Genomic DNA, 27665 nt, shown 5'->3' on the forward strand with positions numbered 1-27665 from the left:
TTACCCCTTCACCACCACCGCCTCCTTCTCCTCCCTGACCCCTGCTGCGCGTCTTTGTACCTGGAATAGTTCGCTTCATTGGATTTTGTGCCCACTAAATCATGTCCCCTTTTCCCCCTTCAACCACCTAGTCCTCCACCCACGTCCCTTCACCTTAGCACCAGGGAAACTTCGTGTGAAGCTCAACAAGATAGCTGGACTGCTTCACGTCATCAACGGCGGCCGACGATGTATTCCTTGCAGCTTCCACAGAGAAGGTGGCTCTAGAACGGACCCTACACTTGGCTTTCTGCAAGGCAAAACACTGCACAGCGCTGGATGCCGCTGGCCTGAGTGATCCCTAAAACTAAGCGCCCACTTCCTGGTTCGCGACGCCGCCACCGACTGAAGCGCTCCGTTGCACGCACGCAGCAGGGACAGACATCAAGTCAGGAGCGAGCACGAGGCTGGTGGCTTGACCTGCTGCGAGGGCAGCTGGGCCCGCTCAGGTGCAGCAGAGCACGTGTGGTTGGTGCTGCTGACTCTCTCCCCCTCCTCGAGGCGTGCAGCCCAGCCGACGCCGCCTGGCGCCGATCGCGCAGCACGCAGCCGAAGGAGGGGCAAGGCAAGGGCGGGGCGGGGCGCGTTAGGCGCATGGCCCGCTGCGACGGCAGGACGGCTCGTCCTGGGGGCCAGGGCTACGCCGCAGCGCGACTCAATAGTGCGGGTGAGCTGCGGTTGTGCGCGTTCAGGTGAGGACTGGTTCGTGGGAGAGAGGGAGTACACCAAAGTGTGTCAGTGGTGTGGTACTTTTGCTCTACCAGAGATTCGTGGGGGGAGGGGGGTTCCTCTGTACGCCAAAGGGGTTTATTTTAGTTCACGCTAGCTTGACTGCCCTCTCTCACCCTCCAAGGGAGACGAGGTGGTGCAGCGCAGGATGTCCATCCTTTTCCTCCCCCTCTTTTTTGTTTCTTTCCATTGATTCTCTGTCATATATGCTCTCTTGACTACCTCGCTGGACTGTGCTCGGGCTGCGCTGGTAGATGTCGTTCAGCAAGTATAAATTATCAGGCCTAGACGCGGAGCAGGAACAGCGCGCACAAGTGCCCGTGATGTGTGGAAATGGACAACACGAAAGGACCCCAAATAGAAAAAATGGAGTGAACGCAGTAATGATGCCACGCCCCTCCACGCCGGATCGCATTTTGCGAGGAGGAAATCGGCAAGGGGGAGCCGCGCAGAGGCAGAGAAGCAGAAATGTGGTGGCTGTAGAGGTCTCTCGGGGAGATCCTTGTATAGGGCCCATCTCACTGAAGCTCGTATTCGCAGTGACGCACCGATTATCGGGAGATGGACAGAGACGCCTTTGCCGCCCTTCTTCCCGCTGCTGTCAATCACCCGGGCTCTCAGGCCTGCCTGAATAGAGGCAAATGCAACGTGCGCAAAAGTCAAGCCTCTTTGTGTGTGTGTGTGTGTGTGTGTCTGCTTTGTTTTGCTCTGTAGGCGCGTAAGTGCATTTTCGTTGTTTCTCTCTGTGTCGCGCCGTCACCCACTTCCCCCCCCCCGCAAAAAAAAAAAAAACGGTGCAGGCCTATGTGCTCGTACGTCCTTTCTTTCTTTCGGTCTCTAAAGCCTTGCCTATTCATTGGAGTGGCATTGGGGGTGGGAATGGATGCCCTCGCGCGAGCGTGTCATCAGCGGGAGCAAAGGAATCGGATTAAAAACAAAAATCAAAACATGTAGGATCGGCGCACGTAGAAGCAAGTAACAGCCTGGAAGGAAGACTAAACAGCCCTCGACGGAGAACACTTCTCAACTCTGCCTATTATGGGTACTGTTCTCGTTTCGCTTCTTCCCCTTCTCCCCCTCCACGTGCCATGAGGGATTTCTCTGTCTCTCTCGTCGCGATCGCTCTGACAGGCCACTGCCACCAGGAGTGCTATTGACCTGAGTAGTAAGTGTTAGCAAACATGACCCGATAATCTCTACCCCTCCATTCATATTCTTCTTGCACTATCGCGTCCCTGTCTCTCTCTCTCTCTCTTTCGATACTTGCATGACTTCTCCTTTACTCTTGACAATCATTCAATCACCTATTTTCTATCTCTCTCCACCCCCTCACGACCCATTTACTGTCTGTCCTTCACTAACCCCCAGCCCCTCTCCTCTTAGTCGGTCTTACTCGCACATATGTGTAGAGATAGGACCCCTCCTGCAGCTACTGCGCACTGATTCTGCCGCACTCAGGTGCGCACGCAGACCTCAAGCTCAAGTGCCCCTTTGCATGCAATACAGCTCGGATCAACTTAGGCGCACATTCTCTAACTCTCTCCCTTCACTTCCTCTCACTCATCCTGCAAACACCTAGCGGTGGCACATAGTGAGGAACGAAGAAAAAGAACGCCAGCTAAATCCGGCAAAGCTATTCGGATTGGCCCGTGCGGACGCCGCTGAAATGTCAGGCCTCCCTCTCTGCCTTCCTCTCCTGCTGTTTTTTATGTAGTTACAGCGACACGCATCACCGGAAAGCGGATAAAGGCGCATAATGCTGCAGCCAAAGTAGACAACAGACGCCTATGAAGGGAGCCGCGAAATTGAGGATAATTTGAAAGGACAAATCATAAAAGGAAAATAAAAGAAGGTGCAGGTGCAGGTGCGCATTGCCAAAACTTATCGACTTCGGTGTAGTGAGCCCTCTCTGACTGTCGCTGATGCTGACTCTCTCTCTCTCCCCTTCTTTCCCGCAGAAAGGCGTTGCTCACTAGTCAGTAATCCTAAATCCTCACGCCACACCAAGCATTTGCTGTACGCTATCATAAGGCGACTAAAACACGCATGGGCCTAACGTTGCTACCAAGAATCATCAACACCACCTCCCGCAAACAGGGCACAGAGTAATGTGCCAATCTGCCCCCTTCCGCATTGTCGCCTCTGACATGGATGGGACGGTGCTGAACTCAGACCATGAAATCACGGAGTACACAATGGAGACGCTTTTCCAGCTCTTCCTGCACTACGATGTTCAGTTTATCTTCGCGACAGGGCGTCACTACCTCAGTGTGCATAAGGCACGCGAGGAGCTCTCCACGTACTTTGCAAAGCGCTCCAGCGAGTACAGAAGATCCGTCAAGTCGCACCCCTGCGGCGAGGGGGACAATCGAGGCACTGGTAAGTACGTGGCGGCTGACAGCACTCAACCTAGTCTCTTTCTCGTCACGTCGAATGGTGCGCGCATTCATGATACGAAGGGAAAGCTGATCGTGTCGCACGATCTCGACCCAGACATAGTAAACGCGCTCTACCAGCACTACGGGCTGCCATACACATCCCGTCACGGGCCCAAGGCCGTCAAGCCCAGTGTAGGATATTCGCCGCATGTGAGCGGCTCTATGGAAGCGGCAGCAAATGGGCTGATGAAAGGCGGTGACAAGAATCCAGAAGACATCGTCTCCACCTCAGCCTACACGACGGACGAGTGGTTCCTCACGGCCCTGTTCATGCCGCTGCCGGATATCGAGAAGAAGTTTGGAGTGCGCCCTTTCCTGGTTCCTTTCGACTCTGAAGATCCGGAGAGCGCCAGCGCCAGCGTCTTCAACAGCTTTCCTCTCGAGGGGGTTGGCAAGGTCTGCTTCCGCTGCTCGGACCCCAGCATCCTCGACGAAATGGAGCGAAGCATTCGTCAACAATTTGGTGACCGTGTCTCGGTTGCGCTCTCCTCGACGCGGTGCCTTGACGTGATGCCTGGCAACATTTCCAAAGCAAGTGCGCTACAGGAGATAGTGAAGCTGCTCTCCTCGGAAAGCGCGCAAGGGCATCACAATACGCGGCCGCCGATGCTGAAAGACATCATTGCATTTGGGGACAGCATGAATGACGAGGCTATGCTGAAGACAGTCGGCAAGGGTTGCATCATGAAGAACGCGCACGAGCGACTCAAGAAGGCGCTGTCGAATTGTGAAGTCATCGGCAGCAACGAGGAAAACGGTGTGGCGGTGAAGCTCCGTGAGATCCTTCAGATTTCACTGGACCCGTAGACTAGGAAAGACAACAAGCTGAGAAGACAATGAAGCTCAACGAAGAACGCTGCATCACAGTCTATCACACCCTTCCCCTGTTGTGCGGCCTTCAAAGAACTTCTCGCGTCAGATTTACATCCCCTGCCGTTTTGCTTATCTTCGCCGTTGTCACCGCTTCTCTCTCCTCGTTACTCTTTCCTTTTTTGAGGGGGACCGCGCACTTGTGTATTTAATGCGCGACGCCGCCACCGACTGAAGCGCTCCGTTGCACGCACGCAGCAGGGACAGACATCAAGTCAGGAGCGAGCACGAGGCTGGGGCCTGACCTGCTGCGAGGGCAGCTGGGCCCGCTCAGGTGCAGCAGAGCACGTGTGGTTGGTGCTGCTGACTCTCTCTCCCTCCTCGAGGCGTGCAGCCCAGCCGACGCCGCCTGGCGCCGATCGCGCAGCACGCAGCCGAAGGAGGGGCAAGGCAAGGGCGGGGCGGGGCGCGTTAGGCGCATGGCCCGCTGCGACGGCAGGACGGCTCGTCCTGGGGGGCCAGGGCTACGCCGCAGGGCAGCACAAGGGTGCGGGTGAGCTGCGGTTGTACGCGTTCAGGTGAGGACTGGTTCGTGGCGGAGGAACGCGCGGAAGAGGAAAAGTCTGAGCGGGGGCAGGCATGTGCAGCTCTGTTGTGTCTTAGCGGCTGTTTTGACGAGCAAGTTGTTAAGCGCTCTCTGCTGGTCATTCTTGGGGAAGCCACAGTAGTGGATCCTGGATTTATTTCTGGGCTCTCGCTTACTTTGCGGGAGGTGCGTGTGTACGTTGCTAGGCGTCGAGCTCTAGCGGCCCGGTGTGGTGGCGACATCTACGTGGAGAAAGAAGTAGCCCTCGGAGTTGGGTTGTCTGACCAGAGGATTTGTCTGACACCTTCGCTGGGCTTTCTTTCTAGGCCGTGACCTTTGTAGTTCTGCCCCTGTTCTTACTGTAATGGGTTCAACCCCGATGAGGTACTCTCTATCACTCCTCATGCTTGACTGCGTCGGTGCAGGAGTGTCGTGCACGGACGCAGTCAAGCGCTCTGTTGATCATTTTGTACGGAAGGGGATGCGGTTGTTTTCTTCCTGTTGTTGCTTCGGGGGTGACTGTCTGCTTTGTGCCTTGCTGTCTACCTGTGTTTATTCGCTTGGACGCCGGCTTACTCCACATGACTGGTGCTGGACTCTATGCTCGCCTGCTTTCCCCTCCCTCGCCAGGCGAACTCGACCGGCGTCTCATTCTGCCTCCTGCTCTCCTGCGCTTGGTTACACGTAAAGCGGGACACTGACACCAACGAGGTTAAAGAAGGCGGAGAAGAGAAAGAGAAAAGAGGGGCGCCAGCAAGTGATTTGTAAACAGCATCTGCCATGTTGAGCAAAGCTCTCTGTTCTGGAAGGCATGCGTAGTGACAAGGCAGTTATTCCCCCCTACTGCGATCCCTCTCTCTCTCTCTCTCTGTCGCCTATGCCGCTCACGCATGGTCAGCGGAGCGATGAGGGACCATTCACAAACGACGACTGCGGTGCCTAGTAAGCTATTCATTTCTCTCTGTCGACAATATCATTCGCTCCTCCTTCGCGTCCGCCGCCATTAGCGCCCATACAACCCGCTCTACACAAGGATCTGCCCTCTACAGTGAATCCCTTGCCTGCTTTGATCTTTTATTTAGTCTTTCCTTTGTGTCCCAGTGGCACAACTCCATCTTCCTCCCCTCCCCACTCCCCACTCTTCTCCCTCCCCCCTCCCCAAGCTTTGCTTCCTGTACATCTTAGAAAGGAAAGAAAAACGTGCTCGTGAGCTCAAAAGACACGCTCTCCGTCATTCCATAGAAACGAAAGACTCGCTGCTATTCATACACTCGCACAGTGGTGACTTTAGATTACCATACAACTCCAGAACACTTGTTTGATCATGCTGGGTCGTGGCAACAACGTCCCGCAGGGACACCAGCAGGGTCAGCTGGACAGCGACAGTGAAAGCTACACAGGCAGCTCCGGCTCCTACTCAGATATGGTGTCTGAAGTATTGCCACATCAGCAGCGAGGGGCTGCTATCGTTGGGGGCCCAGTGACACCCAATAAGGAGCAGGGCATCCGCACGCGCGGCCTACAGCAGTCACCGGCCTCAGTGAATCGCAGCGCAGCGGTGGAGAATCAGCAGGACGAGGGAGGGGAAACGGCGCAGAAAAAAAGCCGTGTGACACGTGGCAAGGAGAAGGCGTGGGCAATGATGAACGCTGCCTGGGAAGCTCCTGCGGCGCGTGTGCGTGCGGTGACCGATGTGGTGGCTGGAAAAGACAGCCAGCGCGTCGCCATCGCGCTCTTTTTCTGTGTTTCGTGGGTTCATCTCCTCTTCGTGATTCTCTCTGCGACACTGTCGCAGATCGACCTAGTCGGCGGCAGCTGCTACACCTTCTGGGGGTACAAGGAGAACTGCGACACCGTGAGCTACACACGCCGCACAGCCCTCCTCATGAACTGCACCCGGCTGCGCAGCAATATGCATACCGGTTCGGCCTTCGCCATTCTCTCCATTCTGGCATCGACAGTGACAGTGGTGACATCGTGGTTGCTGTGCATCCGCTTCCGCGAGGCCGATCGAGAGGCCCGCCACCAGTGTCGTTACGTGAACGTGGACGATGCGGAGTCCATTGCAGGGGAAGCCAACTTTAACAATGGTGGTGCACATAACACGAAACAGGCGAATGAGGCCGTGTATGACGCAGGAAATCTCAAGAAACTGATGATGATTGTCGTTGCCCTCGGTTTGGTCTGTGAGCTTATCTGCTGGGCTATCATTACCGACATCAACACACAGCAGTATTGCAACGACATCTATCACTGGTCTACCGATGCAACGTACGGCGTCGGCTTTGGACTGGGACTCACCGGGTGGTTGGCAGAGCTCATTATGTACGTCATCTTTGTTGCGCTGGTGTGAGGAATGAATGAGAAACAAACGCTACAGCGGGGACACTTTTCCAGTCCCGCAGCCACAGTCATGAGACAGAGAAGACAAGACTGCATTACCATTACTTCATAATTCTCCTCTCAGCGACTTTCCCTATACTGTGAACGCTGCCATTGGACTACGCACACACCTCGCTCGCACTGCGCGGGCGTTCCACGTCGGGTGTCTGTGACTGCAGCCTCCCCTCCCCTCCCCAGGCCGCAACGCCGTCCGGAAACACAGGCCCCACAATGCTAGCCTGGCGTATCGCGCACGGCCAAGGCGCCCAGAGGTCGGAGGACCAGGGAGGGGTCAGAGGGCGGGGTGCCGTACCGAGTGAGCCCTAGCGTGTGTGTCTGCGAGGCGTGGGATGCAGGCAAGGTACAGGGCCTCAGTGGGCCCTGACCTGGGGCTGGCTCACTTCCTCCTCGAGCGCATCTCACCCGGCCCTCGCTGCCTGCTGTTGGGGGTGCCTGAGCCACCCCGAGGGGGATGCCCCCCTCCCCCAGGTGGCGACCGGCACCACGGGAGCGGCTGTGAGGCGGGGTGAGCAGCGGTGGGTGGGTAGAGCGTGTAGCCGAGGCCGTGCTGGGATGACTGGGTCGGCGCACGGCTGGACCGCGTGTCTACCGCTGCTTCGCACCAGCCGGTGGGGCCCGTGAAAGGCCGGGGTGGGGGGTGGAATGAGACATTGAGCTCATTGCTCTGTGGTAGACTATGGAGATGCTCATCAAAAGAATACCTCCTCTGTTAGATGTCACTTCATTTTCCTGTGTAGTTTTAGGCGGCGCCCTTTCCCTCTCGTGGAAGTTGCCCTGCTCCATGTTTTCTCCATGCTGCCGTGGCTACAGCTCCCTGTCAAGGCAACGGACTTTCGATAGGAAGCTTAAGATGACTGCGAGGGCTGCCGCATGGGTATGAGTTGCTGTGCATCATGGGAACTGCTTTCTGCGTGAGTTGTGATGCTTTGTTTTTTTTTTTTGATGATACGGTGGGCATCCACGTGCGCGATGGCAAAGATGCAAGGAGAGCCAGAATGCTTTGTAGCGCTCATCATGGACGGTAGTCAAGTGCAGTAGCCTCTATCTTTCCGCAAATCGTATCCGTCCACGCACTTCTGCGGCACCATCCCCATTCGCATACCTCCATCGATGTCCTCGGCAAGTGGTGCTAGTCTTGTGTGGCACACAGTTTGGGCTACTGGCAGTCAGTTGCACATAGAGAGTTTCTTGTACACCCCTCCCGTGCATAATTTCTGCACATCTGCTTGCTTTCGTCTCTCTCTTGTTCCCCCACCCCCTTCCCTCGTTTCCAAGTCACCATGGCTGGGCTTGGATTCCTATGAACCTCTTCTAGAGGAGGAGCACGGAAGCGCTTTACGTGCTACTTCCTCAGATGCCTCTCTGAGTTGCATCAGTGCCTCCAACCTCCCTCCACCTCTCCACTCCCTCTTATTCCCCTCCACCTTTCAGGAGTGAGTGCTGTGAGGGTCTCAGTGTCGTTTCCCTCGGTGTGGGGAGAAGGGGGCACTTTCTGTTGTACTCAGGTAAGGCCTTTTTTTTCTGTGGGTAGGAGGCTTTGAACTACGATAAATCCGAAGGACGTTAGTGCTTTGACTATAAATGTGTGGCTGTTTCGGGCCAAGTTTTGCTCGCCTCGCCACTCTGTGCCACATCCCTTCATGTCCATGCTGCTGTGTTTTTGTTGTTGCTGCATCACTGTCTTGTGGGCCGCCACTAACACCTTCTCGCCCATCCCTCCCCCTCCTCCGCATAACTTCCTGGGATGGAGCCTCCATGCGCTGCAGGTCAAGGAACAAGGGACGAGGCGAGACTTGTACACACCCCAACGCGTAAAAGCGCGGGAGAAAAACACCTTGGCGAACATAGCCGCGTACGAGGTGCGCTTACTTCCGCTACGCCGTGCAGCGACGGAAAGAAATCCCTGCGATCGGCGTCTCTGTGATGAATACATTTTCTTCTCCTGTCCCCCCCCCTTGAATCGCTCTCTCTCTTGGTTGAATCTCCCCTTTTCCTTTGCGTCTGTTTGTTTTTTTGTGTGTTGTTCTCTGATCCCCTGCTCATCACTAGCGTTCTAGCAACCAGTTGCGCTCGTGAGGTGTACTTCGGACTTTGCCCACGGCACAGGTTTCACCACTACTCGCGGAAAAAAAAACGCACCCCTGACCACACACACACACACACACACGCACACTCACGCAGGGAGCAAAATGTCCCAAGTTGCCCGAGTAAAGAAGATGTTTGATGACATCTCCTCCTTTTCCGAGGAGGACCTCAGCGATGATAAGGCCATGCAGGACAAGGTAAATGTGCTGCCCCAGACGTACTCAGCGCAGCACGTTGACCCTGCACTGCGTGGTGTCACTACGTTCGCAACAACTTCTGCTCATGAGGTTCACAGTGATGGTGACACAAACGCCTTTGCGCTCAAGCTAGCGTCTGGATTCCAGCACCTGGCGGAGCCGGAGAGTGCTGGCGGAGATGCAGAACAGGTCACTATGGTAGCACGCGTGTCCATCTCACTGACTCCGAAGCAATCTCCCCGAGTTGCACCGTCAACGCCGCCACCGGCGCAGGCTCTAGTGCAAGTGAAATCCCCCTCGGCAATCATGCGAGCGCACCAGCAGCCCGCATCCACTCAGCCCGGCACCTCGTCGCCGAAGAGGTCTGCGCTTGGTAACGACTCTGCGTACAGTACGCCGACAGCTCTATCGCATCGACAGGAATGGCGAGAGGAGGTCGAGGACGTCATAGGTCCTCGCAAAGCTGATGCCGGTAAGGCGAGCTTCCGGAAGGATCGTCGCTACTCTTCCCCAGACGTATATAACTCGCATGGGAAAAAAGGCAGCGGCGGTACTGCTGTCATGGGTGCTGAAGGTACTCCTTCTGCGCAGTACCGTGAGAAGAAGAGAAGAGAGGTGGTGCCTCTCAGCACCATGGAAAACCGCGGAGAGCGCTACAGCACCCAGTATCGCTCTGACGATTCCGAGAACTACGAGATGCAGGAACAGTACACACCCGTGTCGATGAATCAGGCAACGGCGGCGCAGATAGGCTACCGACGCCCGGAATATACGGCTCACTGTGGCGCACACGCCGGCCTTCGGCAGGTCCCAAACAGCGACGACAACGCAGATGATGACTTCCCCTGCACCTATTACATCTTCCCCCGCCTCAACCCAGCCTTCGCTGACTATCAGGGCAGCCGCACTACCGGGGCCGCGGTCAAGAGGGGTGAGATGATGCCGCCAAACGTGGTGGAGAGGTACTTTGCGTACCTTATGGTGACCGATATTCACATCGCTGTCTACCTCGTCGTGCTCTTCTTGTCAGTCGTGCTGGTGGTTGTGTCGATCCTCACATCGCAGCTCGACATCGTGAACAACGCTTGCTTAACGTACTGGGGCTACAAAAACAACTGCGATAGCTCCTCCTATACCATCACGCGACGGCTTTACCCCTGTGCCGGTATCCGTCACCACCTCGGCGCTGGCGCTGCCTTCTCCATTATCACGCTTGTTGTGTACCTGGTGAATTTCATAGCTGTCATCATCGTAGTCTTTTGTCTGAAGGAGTCGCCACATACCATCTCGCTCAAGTCTCGCATGGTCGTCAGTGCCCTCGGGTGTGTCACAGTCGTCGCACAGCTGATCTCCTGGGCGGTGGTGGCAAGAATCTACAACGCTAACTACTGCCCCGTAGGGGAGCTTGCATACGGAGTCGGCTTTGGGCTCAACCTCTCGTCATGGGTGATGAATATTATCGGCGTCACACTCGTCCTCGCCGCTCCCACCATTACCGTGGACTATCATCTGTAACGCCGCTAAGGGTGACGAAGTAGCACGGATGGCGAGCGCCCGAGCAGCGCTTCCTTGGGTTCGTATCTGCACGTGTGTCTGTGCCAGAGGCTTCATGTCTCTATCCCTCTCAGGTGGCTCCTATGTTCTTTCTTCTTCCCGTCACGCACCAGTCTGTCAGCATCCGTCTCTTACCTGGGTGTACTGTGACCCGTACTGTATTGGCCTTCGCACTGCTCAGCCCAGCTTCTCGGGGTTCTCCTGGTTTTCTTGTTCACCTGTTACCAACTTTTATTTTGTTGTCTACCTCGCCTTCATAGCACTCTTGTATTTTGCGCCTCGCGTGTCGCATGTGTGCTCCTGTGTGTGCTGTTGGCAAATGGACCTGTATGCGGCACCTACTGTGAACCCACTACCTCTTTTTGTCTTCTCTTGCTATTGCTTTAGACTTTCAGTGTGATGGTATTGTCCCCTGATGAAGGGGCGAAACTGCCGTGCGTGGTATCTCATGGTCCAGTACCCCTCCCCCTCTCCCACTCTCTCTGGGGAGGACCCAGGCAGCCCCCCCTCCCCCCACCCCTGCCAATGCCGCACCACTTCTGGTCGTGACAGGGTCAGGCGCCTACGACGTGGGGAGGCCAGAGCGATGAATCGCTGCTGATGTCCAGCGGTGAGGTCCCGGATGGCGTGGGGTCGGAGCGACCTGCGACCGTGGACCGATTTGTGTCTCCGCCCATATTACCAGCAGCGTGTCCGCGTCGCTCAAGCGCATCTCACCCGGTCCTCGCTGCCTGCTGTTGGGGGTGCCTGAGCCACCCCGAGGGGGATGCCCCCCTCCCCCAGGTGGCGACCGGCACCACGGGAGCGGCTGTGAGGCGGGGTGAGCAACGGTGGGTGGGTAGAGCGTGTAGCCGAGGCCGTGCTGGGATGACTGGGTCGGCGCACGGCTGGACCGCGTGCCTACCGCTGCTTCGCACCAGCCGGTGGGGCCTGTGAAAGGCCGGGGTGGGGGGTGGAATGAGACATTGAGCTCATTGCTCTGTGGTAGACTATGGAGATGCCCATCCAAAGAATACCTCCTCTGTTAGATGTCACTACTACTCGGATGGCCTATTGTTCATGAGCAAGCTTACCCGCTGGTAGATGGGTACGTATGCGGTCTTTGTGGGTGTATGTTTGTGTGTATGGGTGGAGGGGGATCGGTGAGGAGGGGAAACTCTCTTGAAGAGTGATGCACAATAGAGGCCATTTGATATAGATGCCGCGTCTCGCCACGTGTTGTCCTGAAGAAATGGTGTGGCACTGAGCACAACAGAGTCGCTGTGGAAGCGCTCTTGTGATGGCGTGTGTCCAGCGCTTCTAGCACCGTGCTCGATGGTTCAGCCGATGAGGCACAGGGAGTCGATGCGACCCTTAACTCCGAGGAGACGAAATCCTCCTAGTTGGCTTTGAATGCCTCTCTCGCTCTCTGCCTTAGAGGCGGCGCCAGGTGCCTCAAGGGCGGGTTTGAGTATTGCAGCTGCCCCTACCCCCCCCCCCTAAGCCCTCTCTTGTCCACTTCAACACTATCGCTGATGGTATTCATATGCTGCCCCTCTCGCTCCCCTCACGTCAACACTACAGCGCACGACAGAAGCTGCAGAGAAAAAAGAAAAGACTCGTCGTGTCATAATGTTGAGTGGATTTCAGAGTCACCCCCGTACGCTACGTTTGTTTTGAGTGTGCGCCGACAATGCGGGAACATGCTGTGAACGGGTGCTGTCGTGCGACTGCTGCCGTGTCGCTAACCATCCTCCTACCACGACCACCACCACCTCCAAGTGGTGCTGTGCCGCCCTCTTCGTGTGTACCTGCTCCCTCCCCCTCCCCCTCCTCCTTTCCTCTTCCACAAACAAAAACACACGTGTATTCTTCCCCTTGTACTCCCCCCCCCCTCGCACACACACGCACACACACACACACACATATGTGCCCATCGGCTTGTGCGTGTCTGACCTTCACTTTTGTGTTTCTCGCTCCAAAATCGATCAGCAAACGTTTCCCAGCACAGCCACTCCGCCATCACCCAACATCGTTCATCTTGCGTTACACTCCATCACCCAAATACCCTCACCGCCATTTCTTCCTGTCACCGCTTCTGAGCTGCTACTTCAAACGAAGGAAGGAAAAGAGAGATCGCAATCAAGAGAAGGATCATCGCCACCACTCACAGCACATCAACGTCAGGAAATATATACTCCACACAAGCGCCTGTCGTCGCCGACTCGTTTTTTTTACCACACGTTTGGCCCTTTCACTCATTCTCCCTCTGCCTGCCTTCTCCGTTACAGATCGTTACGTACCACTGGGAGGGTGCAGCCATTGTTTTCCGCTTGGCAGCAACGGCATCGTCGCCCCCATCAACCACCTCTTTGCCAAGCGGCGTCTCACTTTGAAAGTCGCCTTTACGTGTGTGCGTGCAACGCGCTCCTCTTCCTCTGCTTCCTTTTTGCTTGTGAGTGCAGCAGAAAATTTTTTCCTGCTTTTCTTATTAGCTCAGTGTGTGCCTGTGTGTGTGTGTGCGTGCGTGTGTGTGTGTGTGTGTGTGTGTGTTGCCTTTGATCCACAGTCATCACTACTTTGTCGATTACTCGAAGTTGTTTCATTCGTTCTCTTTTTTTGTGTGTTAGTCCTTTCACTAGTCCTCCACGTCATTCTCTGCTTTCGCTTCTTGTTTTTGTGTGTTTTCCTCTTTTTTTCTTTGGCTTGCGGTCTCCTTTTTCACCTCTGTGGGATACACCGTCCTTCTCCCTTTGCTCACGGTTGTGTCTGTGGGTCCTCGCATCTCTTTCTTTTTCTTGTTATTGTTCTTTGTCTTCGTTGGCCGCCACTCTGCGTTCATCTATCCTTCGCCCCCTTCCGCCCACTGCTCACTCTTCTTTTTTTTTCCTTATAGACAGACAGCCACAGACGCGTCCTTCGACCTTCCCCCTCCCTCTCCCTTCAACGTTGCCTTCTGCATCTCTCTTTCTCTCTCTTGTTCTTGACACTTCAAGCGAAAGAAAACTACCAGACCACATTGTACTGCTCTCTCTCTCTCTGTGGTGCTACTTCAACTCTCTCTTGTACACGTCTTTTCTCGCTTTGAGCAGCTCTAGGGACGCGCGCATACGTGTAACGACAACTCTGCAGACGTCTGCATGCGTATACCCACGCACACACACGCTAGCTCAACACCCCAAGGCGTTTGCAGGTACGTCATCAGCGTTTTACGCTTCCCAGAATCCCCCTTTTTTGTCTTTCTTTCCCTCTCCTCTTCGCGCTGTGCTCTGAAATTGTCCACCCATTTATACGCTGTGCAGCTCTGGCTTTTCGTTTGCCTCTCGTCCCTCTCTCTCTCTCCCCCCCTTGTCTCTCCCTCCCTCCTTCACCATCATCACCATCCCGGAAAGGGCACCGCTTCTCCACTCGCTTGCCCTTCCGAACTCTCTTGCGCACGCCTCTTGTTCCTCACTTTCCCCCTTTTCCCCTCTCATTTGCTCGGGGTGTTGATTTCGTTGGTTTTGTGCGGCCACTCACTACCCCCTACCGCCTCTCTATCCTCTCTCCATTTTCCCTCCTTGATTGCTCGACTGCTCTTCTCGTTTGTTTGATTTTCGCTTTCTTCTCCTTCAGCCAGCACGCGGGTGATGCGAAAAGGAAACAGAGAGACAAGGCTTATTCACGCAAAAAAAAAAAGCGCAGGCTTGCATCACGTCTCCTTCGCTTACGCTCCTCGACTGGCCCCATTGTGCGCTTGTATGTAGATCGCGAATAGCTCATATCTCTCTCCATATCGATCCTTTCCTTACCCACACACACACACACACACATATATATATGTGTGTATATATTGTCTTAGACTTAGGTTTTCCTCTCTCTGTCGGTGTCTCTGTGTGTGTGTGTGTGAGTGTGTAAGAGAGGGTGTAGCTGCTTGCTGTAGTTCTGCATTTACTTGGCATACATACATACAGTGAGTGGGAGAGAGATTGCTGTACTCCCCCCTCCCCTTCCCTCTTGTTGGTTGCCCTTTTCCATAAAAATACAAACATCTACCCGTTCTCTTCGCCCCGTGTAGGTTCTCCATTTTGCTTGGAATTTACCCCCCTCTCTCCCTCCCCCTCTTGTTATCTGTATTGACATATCGCCTCTGGTCTTGCTTCGTGCGCTGTATTTTTCTTCCACATACATGCATACACACCACTAACAGTCACCTCGTCCTCTTTCTCTCTGTGCACATTTACCCATCTCACCACCTACCTGGCCCTTTCTCCCTCTTCGTAAAGAAGCATATTATTGTTGTAGTTCCCCTTGATTTCTCTTGATTCAGTATCTTTTTGTTTTCGTTGTCTTGTTATGCGTGCGTTTTCCTTTTTTTGCATTTCTTCTCTGTCTTCCTCTCGCCCCACCTAAGTCCAGATCGTCCTCCCTCGGTGTGACATTGGGGTTGCGCTTCCTTGTCGGAAAGCATACCCACACGAGGTGAGTGAAATTTTTTCCACTCCCAACGAGGTACCATCTGTGAGGCACGCCTCTCCTCCCCCGCTCCTCGTCTGATCCCCTCTTTTTTGCCCCCTTTTTTGCTCTTCGTTTCCGCTCCTCTCACTGAAGTGCACCTCTCAGTTTGTCCCTTGTGAGAAACGCCGCCTCTGGTGGGCGTCTTCGGGAACTCAACGAAGACTTTTGGCAACTTTTTTTTTCTCTTGGCTTCTGAAAGAGACTCGCCAAGGGCATCTCCCTCTGCGTCTCTCCCTCTCTCTATTCTCTCTTGTCCCTCTTTTGGCGGATTTCTACCTTCGTGTTGAGTCCCTCCTTCTCTGTCCGTTATCCTGTGCGGATTCCTCGCCTTCTTTTTATTGTTATCGGCAAATCGCATTCATTTCTCTCTGTTTCTTCCTTACTTCCCCCTCCTCCTCTAGGCTGTGTGCTCTCGTCGGTTCGACTCGTGGCTGCTGAGCTGCCTGTGTACGTATAGTGGCCGGTGTCTCGTCCCTCTCTCCTTTTCAAGACGCTTCGCTCGCTTTTTTGTAGCGTCAGCGCACAAGCGCAGCGCACATCGAGAGGTCAAACGAAAAAATATATAAAAGGGAATAACCCCCCCCTTCTCGTCGTCCTCCTTCCGTGCTCTCTCCGCCCTTTACCCCGCCCCCTCCCTCCCACTTCCTCCCTCTCCCAGACTTCAAACAAGCCCCATTCGCAATACCGTCCTAATCAGTAAGGTGATCGCTCTTGTTGACAAAAAAAAAGAAAAACAGTAGAAAGAAGAAGGGAAGTCAGCACACTTGTGCTTCCTTCCTTTCAATCTCTCTCTGTCGCCGTTGCAGAGCGCGCGTCTCCGCAAGTGGGAGTGTCACCTTTGTTGAGCTGCATGTGTTAGTCTGTCGGTCTGTGTGTGTATCTGCAGGCAGTGCATTCTTGAAATAACGCAAAGAAGAACGATCGTACTTTGCAAAATAAAGTTGGCAACATTTTTCGCTACTGTTTTTTCGTGTGTGTGTGTGTGTGTGTGTGTGTGTGTGTGTCTTTTGGAGGTTTTCGCTGCGAGGTTTGCGCCGTTCTCCTTCCTCAGCCTTCAAATCAACAGGCACTTTTTTGGACTCTCTTCGTTTGTCTATGCGCCAGCGGTGGAACCTCTTCTTGTCCGTGTGTCTGCCTTAAGGAGTCTCTTGTAGTGCGCAGGCCCTGCTGAGCTCTTGTCTCATCTCCCCCTCCTCTCTCTTTCCTTCATCGTCTTCTACTTTTGTGAACCGGGGCCCGTGTGTGCTGGGGTGTTTGGCAGCATTGCGTGGCACATTGACATTTATTCTTTTCTTGGTTGGCACCGTTCCTCGGGTGCCCACAGGCGTTGTGTACGACCTTCTGCTTGACGATTTTTTCTTTCTCCCTCTCTCCGTCTCCCTTGATTCTCCAGGTATCAGTGTATTTCTGTGCCTGCGTGTCTTATCCACCTGCTCTCTTCTTCTCTCCTCTCTAGTCCTTTTATCTTGAGAGGTTAAAGGGAAAAGGGGAAAAGAAGTCCCTCCAGTTGGTTTGCTGTTGTTGGTTGTCCTTTGGGGTTCTTTCCAGGCAAGCTGTAGGATCTCTCTCTCTCACACACTCTCTGTCTTCATCTCTCCTCTCTTCCCCCCACCCACACCCCCTTTTTTTGTAGCAGTAAGCTCAGACATTGCTCGCGTTTAGCTCTGTGGGGCATATTCTTTTTTTTTCTTTCGTGGTGTTGTGCGTATTCCTGTGAGCCCCACCGTGCTTGGGTGCTGGCGTGTATCGTCTAAGCTACGGTAGCGCTTTTCTTTCATCTGCCTTTCTCTTCTCTCCCCGCCACGATTCGTCTCTTGCCTCTGTCATCTCTCTCTTCTCCCTTTTTTTCTTTTCAAGGCACTCGCTCATCTCGTGTACGTGTGCACTTCGTCCCCTCCCTCCCCCCATCCGTCTCGCCCCAGCACAACTTCTTTCACGTAGTCATCACGACTCTATTTTTTTTTTCTTGTGGGGAGAGTGTCTTCTTCTACGCTTCGCCAGGTTCTTCAGCTCCGTTACCCCCCCCCCTCCCCTCCTCCTCCTCCTTCTCCCGCAGCCTTCTTTTATTATTATTATTATTCGCTTTGTCTGCTCGTGTGATTCCTGCAGAGCGCACCTGTTTAGTTGCACAACGTCTCTCCGCGTGCACGTCTTAGTTTTGTTTTGCTTTTGCCCGTGACTGTGTGACTGTGTGGATGTTGCATCGCTGTCGCTCTTCTTCTCCCGCCGCCGCCCCCCTCCTCCCCGCCAATCCTCTGCACTCCTCGGCCGCTCCAGCCACCACTTACTCTGCCGAATCCTCTCTGAGAGAACAAACGAATGCACCCCGTACAAGGCCTCTTCTCCCAGGCAGCGATGGGACCTGACACCCACACGAAATCATCGCCTATGCTACGGTTGCCGACAAACCTTACAGCCGGTCCGCGTCTGTTTACCCATGCACCGTACCTCACGTCGGGCAACATCATCGCCAGCGAAGACCTCGACGCTGTCGAATGTGGAACATATGCTAGGGCAGATGGGCACCGCAAAAACCAAGGGCCACCGGGCACCAGCGGGCCCCACCAATGTGGATCAACCTTCAGTGCCAGGCACAAAAGTGCAAGCCAGCTGTATAACCCGCACGGCTACCCTAACGGCAAGAAGAATGTTTGTCGGCACTTCATGAACGGCAGCTGCAATCGCGGCAGCTCGTGCCGTTTCTACCACCCTGGGCCGATTCATCATGTCGTCACGCCAACGCGCCCGCGAACCCCGATCCAGCGCCCGCTAACTCCGCTGGCAGACCTGGCGCTGCATAACAGCGCCTTTATGGCCCAGTCTCCGGCGCATAGTCCACGCACTGGACTGACAAGTACACTATTGCGGTCGTCTCCGCGGCCGCTGATAATGAAGAGCGGAGGTGGAAGCGCGCGCAGTAACGCGGAATCCTTCGCCTCTCCGCTGAGCTCCCCTTCGAACTCTGCCTCTGTCCAGCGCAGCTCCGCCTTTTTCGAGAGCCTGGCGCAGGCCGTGACGACAAAACTCGCTCTCTCGAGCCCTTCCGTTGGTCCGCAATTCAGCCCTGGCACCTCACTCGGTGCTCGGGCGTTCTGTGGGCTCGGTGCCAACCCGTCACCTTCCCTGCAGCTTCCAGACTATCTGCCGAATGGTAGCGATGACAGCACCATGGAGAACTGCCACTCCGTCACTGCCGAGGACATGGTGCTACTCAGTAGACCTCACAGCCCTTCCTCCCTGGGTCCACACCCAATGTCAGTGTACCGGGCAGGGATGCGGCTTGAAGCGAGCAGCAACAGCGGCAGCGGAGAAGGAAGAGAAGCGCCTGCCAGCCCGCACCAGAACTATTTATCCGGAAGCAGTTTCCCAGCTGTGGCACCCGAAACAGACACATCCCCAAGGCCTGGTGGCGTGACACGAAACAATCCCTACGCCTACTCGCCGACAGGGGTGCAGCGGCAGCCTATTCAACCCATGAGCCCGCTAAAGCGTACGCTGAATAGCACACAATGAAACAGCATTAACACAAAGACCATCCGATGTCTTTACTGGGGCGATGTTTTCTCTTGTTTTACAACCCTGCTGTGACTCTTGGCTCTCCCTCTCCCAGCTTCCCCGAAGCAACCCTTCTGGGTGCGTTCTCTGTCCTCTGTTTGCTCTTCTCCCTGGCTTTCACCCCCTAGCACAGCTCACCTCTCCTGTGCTCTCCTGTGATTACCTCTGCAGTGCCCCCGGCTGTTCTTTTTTTTTTTCAATTGGCGTGTCTGTGCGCATGTATGCGTTGGCGCTTTGCTCCACTATGTGTTTCCCTCTCGAAACAGCGTAGTGACGCCTGCACGTGTGTTTGTGCATACTTGTCTTGCGTTTTCTTGGGCGTATTTCCCTTCGACTCCACTCCACTCCACCCCACTCCCCCATCTTTTCTTTGTGTTTCATCAGCTGTACTAAAGAAGCGCTCAAACACTCATCACCCTCTCTCTCCCGCTCTCACCTTCTCCTCTTCCCTTGATCCGCTCGCTCTCCCCGTGTTCTCCCATGATTGCTCGTCTACATTGCGAGTTCGTGTTTTACTGGTAAGTGTGGTCGCTCTCCTTTTCTTCGATTCTCGGGTCACCCATTTCTTCTCCCACGCGCGTTTGAATCCCCACATCTCGATGTGTCTGCGGTCTTTCATGTTCTTTTCGGCGTCTTCGCCTCCGCACGTGTGTGCGTGCCATGCATGACGACACGACTCTGCCGTGTAAGTATGCTATTTTTTTTTTTTGTGTGTGTGTGTGTTCCTTTTTTACTTTCTTTTTTCTTCTCCCCTGATGGTGCCGACCACCTCAGCACGTGGTACCAGGGTCTAGTGCCCGCTGCTTGTGGAGAAGCCAAAAGACTGCAAGCCTGGCCTCGCGTTCTGCTGTGCAGACTCTTGGTGTCTGGTGAAGGGAGGGTGTCTGGGCTAGCGCTGTGCTGAAGAGAAGTGTAGCTGAGATGACGTTCGTACCACCTCACTACGCATCATCCCAACATTTCAGCTCGTATGCGCATCGCACGACGGCCATTGCTGCGTGACGGTGATGTCCAGCGTAATACGGGATATAAAACCTGCGCTGTGTGTGTGCAATGAAACTGCAATGGGCTAAGCGGCGCCAGACAGCGCTGGTGAGCTCGGTTCCTGGGCATAGCCGCAGTGCAACACAGGTATCTGAGCACTGGTTGTATTCATGTCTTACTTGCCTGTGGCCGAGTAATACGCTGAAAAAAAAAAAAGAAACACTTTCCGTGCTTCAGTTTTATCTCGTCACTCCCCTTCCATCTCTCCCTCTACACTCACCGGGGAGTGGTGCCACGCACACACAAGCAGAAACAAGCACTGGCCTCTAGACGCATGGCTTGTATTTGACGAATTCACGTTCGAGCACGCAAACATGCGCATCCAGCGCTGTCTCGTTTGCCTCCTACAACACTGTTTTGTCGTCAGCGCTCCTCTGGAACTTGTAGGTGTGTGTGTGTCTCTCTCTGTTAGCCAACGTCAGGAAGGAAAGAGGAGAAAAACATGCCAACGCCCTCTCTTTCCATTTTGTTTGACTTCTGTTCTTGCGCTTTGTCTGAGCTACTCCTTGTGTGTGTGTGTGTGTGTGTACCCCACAATCCTTCTGTCATCGTCCCCCCCCTCCGTATCGGTTGGTCTTGTTCTCCTTTTCTTTCACGGCGATTAGAATGCATCGCATTTTTTTCTCGTGAATGTTGGCGGGAGCGCGTGTCATAGGAGAAGCCGTATTGTTCTTCCTTTTTTTTTCTGCTGGGGTGCCTGTGTATGCGCGTGCGCGTACGTGTGGAAAGCAGAAGCAGCTCGAGCTATTTGGCCCTTGCGTGACCCTGTGGAGCTGGAGAACTCTCCGCTCAGTTGCCGTTTCTCATCTCCTTCTCTGCTTCTTGGGTTTGTGTCGACGACGTTTGGTGCTGATCAACTTTTTCTCCCGTTACCGTCTTGCTTTCTTGCTCTTCTCCGGTGTCGCTGTGAAAGTATGGGAACGTGACAGCTCGAGATCGAGCGGCGAGGAATAGGACCCCCAAGGACAAGAAATAAAACGACAACCCACTAAATATCTACATCTATCTATATAACTGTGTCTTTTTCTTGCAGCTTTTGGTCCGTGGCCCCTCACTGTTGTGACGCTTTGTTTTCTTTTGTTTGCTCCTCCTCAGCCTCTCTCTTTCTCCGACTCTCGCTCACCACCACCATCCCTCCGTCATCACCGCCCATGGCGTCTCCCTAACTCCTTTTTTTTCTACCTCTCTTTGCCCAAAGGACACCCACAGAGTCGGTGAGGGCTCTTTTTCGTTTGTTTTGTGCTTCCCCTTGTGCTGTGTTTATCGGCGGTTGTCGTGGCCTTCTCGTTGTGCAGGAATACCGATACGGACTTACTTCAGGCTTCCCTTTGATGTGTTTTTTTCTTTCCGTGTGTTTGGGCTCTTCGTTCGATCTGACCTCGGTTGTTGTTGTTGTTTCTGTTGTACGTTTGTTTTGTTTTGTTTTGCTTCTTTCGCTCTTTTGCTCGGTAGTGGTGGCTGTCGCTCGACTCGTTTCACTGTGGTGCGCCATGTGCTGGGCGGCTCCTTGTTGCTGTGCTCTTGGCTTCGTGCTTGTCGCTGTGATTTCGCTTTATTTTACGTCTCTCTGCTGCGGGTGACACTGTGGGGTCGCGCGTGTGTGCGTATTTGCGGCTCCACTTGCGCGTCTTTTTTTCCCCGTTCTCTCTCCGCACCCCTCCCTTCTCTCCTGCGTGCGTCAATGTTCTCTCCCCCTGATCCTCAGCATGTACGCGAGTGGGACGAGGTGCACATGCAACAGACGTGCGTCACTCTCTTCCTCCGAAAGGCTTGACGCTCAGAGGTGAGTGAGACATAGGTGTGTGGGTGTGGGTGTGGGTGGGCGTGTGCGTGTGCGTGTGCGTGTGTGTCAGCAAACATCGCCTCACGAGAGAATCAACAATGGAAGCAACGCACACTCACCTCAGCGAATAAGATTCTTCCCATCCCTGCAACGTCGATCCTCTTTGAGGCCATGCGTGTGAGTGTGCGCGCCCAGAGGTAGAGGCGTCCACTTTTTTTTTGACCGAATACCGAGACAGAGTTGATATGGCTCTCTTGCTTCTGGGGGTGACGCGTAACTGTTTGGCGCTCGCACTGAAGAGAGTGTTTGTTGTTGTTGTTACGCTTCTCCAGAGCAATGCGACGAGTGGAACTCGTGCCCCACGGCGCAGGACAGAGTCACCGGGCATTTGGTGCCCGTGTCCTCCTCGCAGCTCGTACTCTCCTTTTTCCTCCGCCCTTTACCCTGCCCTTTTGTTTTCTATCCTGTGACACGCAGCACCGCTTCCGCCCTTTACCCTGCCCTTACCACCCTCGTGTGGAAGCGTATACGGGCAGAGGCGGTAGAATAAAGGATAGGCAGACAGTCTTATACAGCTCTCCGCTTACCAACCTCAAAGCAACGCATGAGTGCGGAGCGTGACTCAAGCGCGCCGGTACGCTCATCCCCTTCGGATGTGAGGACAGCAGGTGGGCAGCGCCTCTCGCTCATCACTTGCCGCACCGCCATCACTCCACCGACTGTGCCACCGCGAACGCTCTCCCCGCTGCCACCGGTGTTCCCCATCCAGGTAGTGACTCGCACGACATCGCCAACGCCCTCTACCGTGCATACCCCTGTCCGCGGCATGCAGATCAGTAGTGACAATCACGAGAACTTGAACAGCAGCAGTGGCAGCGGTGGTAGCTCACATAACACCTATAAGAGCGTTCCGAGCTCAGCGCCAACGTTGGGCAGCAGCCCCTCGTGCTCCGTGGCTGCGGATGAATCCTCGCGCGGCTTCCTCTACGCGAATACATCCAGCGTCGGTGGCACAGCGGTGCCTAAAGTAGTTTTCTTCGACAACACGAAGGCCGGCCTTCACGCTGTTGACAAGGCGAAGACGGAGGCCCTCATCACGGCGCTCTCCAAGAACTCTGACTTTTACATTAACGAGGAACGCAAGGCACAACGGCGGAAGCGGCAGATTGAAGGACTCCTGGTGAAGACACGGCAATACGAAGGGAATGTGTGTGGTCAACCTGACGTATTCCGCCAGCTGCAGCGCGACGTGGCAGACCTCGAGGCCAGCTTTGAGATGTATCGCAGCTTCGACTCCATATATGTCCACGTAGACATGGACATGTTCTACGCCGCTGTTGAGATGAAAAAGAACCCACAGTACGCAGAGGTGCCACTTGGGGTCGGCAGCATGGCAATGCTCTCCACAACAAACTACCTTGCCCGGCAGTACGGCGTGCGGTCTGGGATGCCCGGCTTTATTGGCATGCGACTGTGCCCTCAACTTGTTATTGTGCCCACCGACTTTGCAGCGTGCCGAGTCGAGTCCGCCAAGTTCAAGGGCGTAGTGCGAAACTACGACCCCGCCGCACAAGTGCTCGGCATGGATGAGATCATGATGCGCCTCGATGACTACCTCGCGCAGCATCACATGGACGCCACAACGCACGCGGAGCGCTTTGACGTTGCCGAAAGGATCATCGAGGAGTGCCGACGGCGCGTCGCCGAGGTAACCGGGCTGACCGCCAGCGCCGGGATCGCGCCGACGCCGACGCTGGCGAAAATGGCGTCCGACTATAAAAAGCCGAACGGGCAGTTCGCAGTTCGCCTCTTCAGCCGCGAAGCCGTGATGGACTACCTCGCCAGCATCCCCGTCCGCCGTGTGCCCGGCATCGGCAAGTCGCGGGAGAGCATCCTTGCCGGGCTTGGGATACATACACTCGGTGAAGTATACCAGCAGCGGCATCGACTCTTCTACATTCTGACGCGAAAGACGTACGAATTTCTTCTTGCCTCGGCCATGGGCGTCGGTGGCATGTACGACTCGCTGGAGGCCGCGCCACCTTCATCAGCCGGAACGACCACCAAGACGGTTGCCGCATTGGACGGAGAGTCGAACGAGGACGACTGGAGACGAAAATCAGTAGGTCAAGAGCGCACCTTCTACAAGCTGAAAAATCGCATGGAGTTGCAGGCGATCGCGCACATGAACCTGCGTCAGTCACACGAGACCCTCGTAGCGGAAGACCTCCTCTGCTCTCAGGTGGTGCTCAAGCTGAAGCACCGCAGCTTCCATGTGAAGCAGCACAGCAAGTCGCTTAACTTGTACACAGACGACTACGAAGTCCTACGACGGGCCCTCGACGACTTACTCTTGCCAGTTGTGGACGACTTTGCCAAGTTTCGGCTGCTCGGCATACGGCTGGAAAAGCTCAGGCGGCGACCCCAAAACAGCGGCGCAGGCGGCGCGATCATTCTGACGGTAAAGTCAACCGCCGAGGCAGAGTCAACGCAGCCCACACTGAGTCACTTTTTCGCTCGCCAGTCGGCGAGCGCAGCGCATCCGATGCGGCATACACCGCAGAAGCAGCAGCAGCAGCTCTTGGCTCTGCGAAAGCGCTACCGTGACACCAGCCGCAGCGGTGAAGGGAACGATAGCTCTGCCGACCTCAGCAACAACGGCGACGAAGACGGTGCCGTACTCGTCGTCTCCTCCGAAAGCCAGCTAACGGATGTGGAGGAGGTGAACGGCCCCATGGTGAGCTGCGCCGCACCGTCCCCGCACCCTGGTCTTTGTACCGCCCCAGCCGCAAAGGAGCAGAAGAAGGCGCACGACGAAGAGGTCGGTAGCGACGGCAGCGCTGATGACGACGTGGTCATCGTGGAATGATGGCGTCCTGTTCCTCGACTTCTGTGCCTGGGATGAGGCAAAACAGGCAACGCGCAACCTCCTTTTTTTTTCCTCTCAATGTGCGAATGGGCAGGCCACGTCTCTTGTGTGCGTGTGCGTGTGACCGTCACCACCCTCTCTCTCTGGGTGTCTCACGCGCCTTTCCTTAGCCTTGGTGTGTCTCGCTGTTGCTTGCATGGCGCGAATCAGACGAGTGTAATTGGTGGACCAAGCAAAATGAAAAACACACCGTTCAGGCATCTTCATAGCGGCATCTGTGCGTCATCTCACAGTGCTGCGCAGCACTGTGAGATGACGGAGTTGTTACTGGATGCCAACAAGGATGAAAGAGTTGAAGGGGTTGTGGCATACCGGCAGCATCAGGGACTCTGACTACTCCAGCGTAGATTTATCGTAGGTATTTGGTCCCTCGTTCATCCCCCACGTCACCTCTTGGGAAGGGAGATCATGGTGTGCACGTTGTCGTAGCTCTCGGGAGTGCTAAAGAAGGCGCAAAGGTGCTCACGCCCTCGACACACATCCTCATACGTTACAGATCGATCTGTGCCGCTTCATGCATTCCTCGCTCTCTCTCCCTACTGAGGCGTGCTGCACCATGTACTTGAGCTTCCCCGTGCTTTGCGGGCAAAATACATGTACCACATCGGCAGCGAGACCCTTCCTCCCTCCCTAGCAGTCTCCGAATCACGCGTTTATACACAGCAAGCATGTCAGCAACCGCACCCCTATTCGCGCAGCTCGGTCTGTGGAAGGAGCGGAAGTAACGACTGCCAGTTGCCCTCCATTCCACCCCCCACCCCGGTCTTTCACGGGCCCCACCGGCTGGTGCGAGGCAGCGGTAGGCACGCGGTCCAGCCGTGCACCGACCCAGTCATCCCAGCACGGCCTCGGCTACACGCTCTACCCACCCACCGCTGCTCACCCCGCCTCACAGCCGCTCCCGTGGTGCCGGTCGCCACCTGGGGGAGGGGGGCATCCCCCTCGGGGTGGCTCAGGCACCCCCAACAGCAGGCAGCGAGGACCGGGTGAGATGCGCTCGAGCGACGCGGACACGCTGCTGGTAATATGGGCGGAGACACAAATCGGTCCACGGTCGCAGGTCGCTCCGACCCCACGCCATCCGGGACCTCACCGCTGGACATCAGCAGCGATTCATCGCTCTGGCCTCCCCACGTCGTAGGCGCCTGACCCTGTCACGACCAGAAGTGGTGCGGCATTGGCAGGGGTGGGGGGAGGGGGGGCTGCCTGGGTCCTCCCCAGAGAGCGTGGGAGAGGGGGAGGGGTACTGGACCATGAGATACCACGCACGAAAGTTTCGCCCCTTCATCAGCGGTGTAATGCCACGTTGGAAATAAGAAACCGATGAGCAGAAGCAGCAGTCGCGTAAGCACTACGTCTCGGCCGCATGTGTAAATTACCCACGAAGATAGAGAGGTGTGAGCGACACTCATTCTCACTGCATGCGTGACTACCTCAGTTGCACTGCGTTAATTTTTTCTTTCATAATGTCTTGCCTCCTCCCTCACCTGCAGCTCTCTCTCTCTCTGTACCCCCTTCCCTTTTGCTCTCGCGCAATCTGCCCACCGCGTCCGGGTTTTTGTGTGCCCGGCAACACAGCCGCGGCGTCCTGCTGGTCCTCCCGAGGGGTTTTTTCTGCTGTCTCAGCTTCCCCCACCCCACCCCACCCATACCGCGCCCCCCATACCTTTGGCCACCACTTTCGCGCTGCATCTTCCTCTCCGCATCACGTGCCGTTATTTCCTTTTCTCTGGCTTTTCCCATCTAGAGAGACAGCGGAAATACTACCTACCTCTCCTCCCCGTTGTCGTTCATACCTCCATAGAGTGATACAGCTGGCCCGCCCCTTTCCCCGAGCGCTGTTGTCAAGCCTCTGTCTTTGGATTTGCACTTTTCTTTCGCTTCCTCTTTTCCCTCAACACACACACACACACATCGCAGAGGACGCACACAAAGTACAGCCTTTTTCCTTTGATCACGGGGTGTTGGTCTGTTCCGTGTCCTATGGTGAAGCCCCCTTCTTGACAACGTGCAAGGCACACCTCTCTCTCTTGTGCTTTCTCCTGCGCTGGCTCACCATGCTTCGGCTCTCTCGGTTTGTTGCCTCCACGGTGAGCTCAAAAGGTCTTGCGCGGGCGAGCAAGCAGACTGAGAAGCGGGATCTTCACCCTGTTGCTGCGAAGAAGCCGTCAGCGGCTACCGCCGCGACCGTGGTCACACCATCCGCTGCCTGGCACGTAAGCCCCAGTATGTCTCCTGCCGCACGAGACCACTACAGCAACTCGCACGCGGCGGATTTCGAGGCGGACAGCGCCGCCCTCGAGGCGCACGCTCACGCCGCGCCGCAGGACTCGCATAATCTGCAGACTCACACCGGCATGAACGGTGCGCAGCACCAAGACCACCGCAGCGCCGGCAAGCTGAACTTTGATGCCTCGAAAGCTGGGCTTCAGCAGGTGAATAAAGACTACGTCGAGCACGTCATTGAAGAGGCGTCGAAGGGGTCCGCTTTCTACCAAAAGGAGCAGCGGCTCGAGGAGACGCGGCGTCGCAAGGCCGAAGAGCTACAAGAGAAGGCCAAGTCATTCGACTCTATCAGCACAGCCGAGAAGCAGAAGATCAAGGCCATGGTAGACACCATGGTGGACGAACTCGAGGCGACGCGTGATCTTCGGCGCCGGTACATCCACATTGATATGGACATGTTCTACGCCGCGGTGGAGGAGAAGAAGACACCGTCGCTGAGGGAAAAGCCTTTCGGTGTCGGTTCTCAGCAGATGCTCTCCACAACGAACTACATTGCGCGGCAGTACGGCGTGCGGTCTGGGATGCCCGGCTTTATTGGCAAGAAACTCTGCCCCGAGCTCATCATAGTGCCGAATGACTTCCCAGCCTACCAGCGAGAAGCGGCGCGGGTGCACAGTATTGCCTCCCGCTACGATGCGCAGTTCGTCAGCGTCGGCCTCGATGAGTTGACGATGGACGTGACCAAATACCTGCAGGAGTTCCCGGCCGTGTCGGCATCCGACATTGCCCACGACTTCCGCGACGAGGTCTT

General features: G+C 55.4%; 6 protein-coding genes across 6 annotated transcripts; all 6 read left to right on the forward strand.

Moving 5' to 3' along the window:
• Window positions 1–2876: 2876 nt before the first annotated feature.
• LBRM_28_1530 (conserved hypothetical protein) lies at window positions 2877–4013 on the forward strand (the record flags this gene model as incomplete). The annotated part of the gene is made up of 1 exon (XM_001566134.1): window positions 2877–4013. One exon carries the CDS (start codon window positions 2877–2879, stop codon window positions 4011–4013), a length of 1137 nt encoding a protein of 378 aa, XP_001566184.1.
• A 1913-nt stretch (window positions 4014–5926) lies between these two features.
• LBRM_28_1540 (conserved hypothetical protein) lies at window positions 5927–6955 on the forward strand (the record flags this gene model as incomplete). Its single annotated transcript, XM_001566135.1, has 1 exon — window positions 5927–6955. One exon carries the CDS (start codon window positions 5927–5929, stop codon window positions 6953–6955), a length of 1029 nt encoding a protein of 342 aa, XP_001566185.1.
• Window positions 6956–9194: 2239 nt separating this feature from the next.
• LBRM_28_1550 (amastin-like protein) lies at window positions 9195–10802 on the forward strand (the record flags this gene model as incomplete). Its single annotated transcript, XM_003723148.1, has 1 exon — window positions 9195–10802. The coding sequence occupies one exon, from the start codon at window positions 9195–9197 to the stop codon at window positions 10800–10802; it is 1608 nt and encodes a 535-aa protein (XP_003723196.1).
• Window positions 10803–17636: 6834 nt separating this feature from the next.
• On the forward strand, window positions 17637–18830 carry LBRM_28_1560 (hypothetical protein; the record flags this gene model as incomplete). Its single annotated transcript, XM_001566136.1, has 1 exon — window positions 17637–18830. The coding sequence occupies one exon, from the start codon at window positions 17637–17639 to the stop codon at window positions 18828–18830; it is 1194 nt and encodes a 397-aa protein (XP_001566186.1).
• A 3473-nt stretch (window positions 18831–22303) lies between these two features.
• LBRM_28_1570 (putative DNA polymerase kappa) lies at window positions 22304–24568 on the forward strand (the record flags this gene model as incomplete). Its single annotated transcript, XM_001566137.1, has 1 exon — window positions 22304–24568. The coding sequence occupies one exon, from the start codon at window positions 22304–22306 to the stop codon at window positions 24566–24568; it is 2265 nt and encodes a 754-aa protein (XP_001566187.1).
• A 2117-nt stretch (window positions 24569–26685) lies between these two features.
• LBRM_28_1580 (putative DNA polymerase kappa) lies at window positions 26686–27662 on the forward strand (the record flags this gene model as incomplete). Its single annotated transcript, XM_001566138.2, has 1 exon — window positions 26686–27662. A coding segment is annotated over one exon (977 nt), but the record flags the coding sequence as incomplete, so codon positions are not given.
• Between the last annotated feature and the right edge of the window lie 3 nt (window positions 27663–27665).

Source organism: Leishmania braziliensis, chromosome 28 (assembly GCF_000002845.2).
Source record: "Leishmania braziliensis MHOM/BR/75/M2904 complete genome, chromosome 28".
In the NCBI taxonomy this organism is placed as follows: domain Eukaryota; phylum Euglenozoa; class Kinetoplastea; order Trypanosomatida; family Trypanosomatidae; genus Leishmania; species Leishmania braziliensis.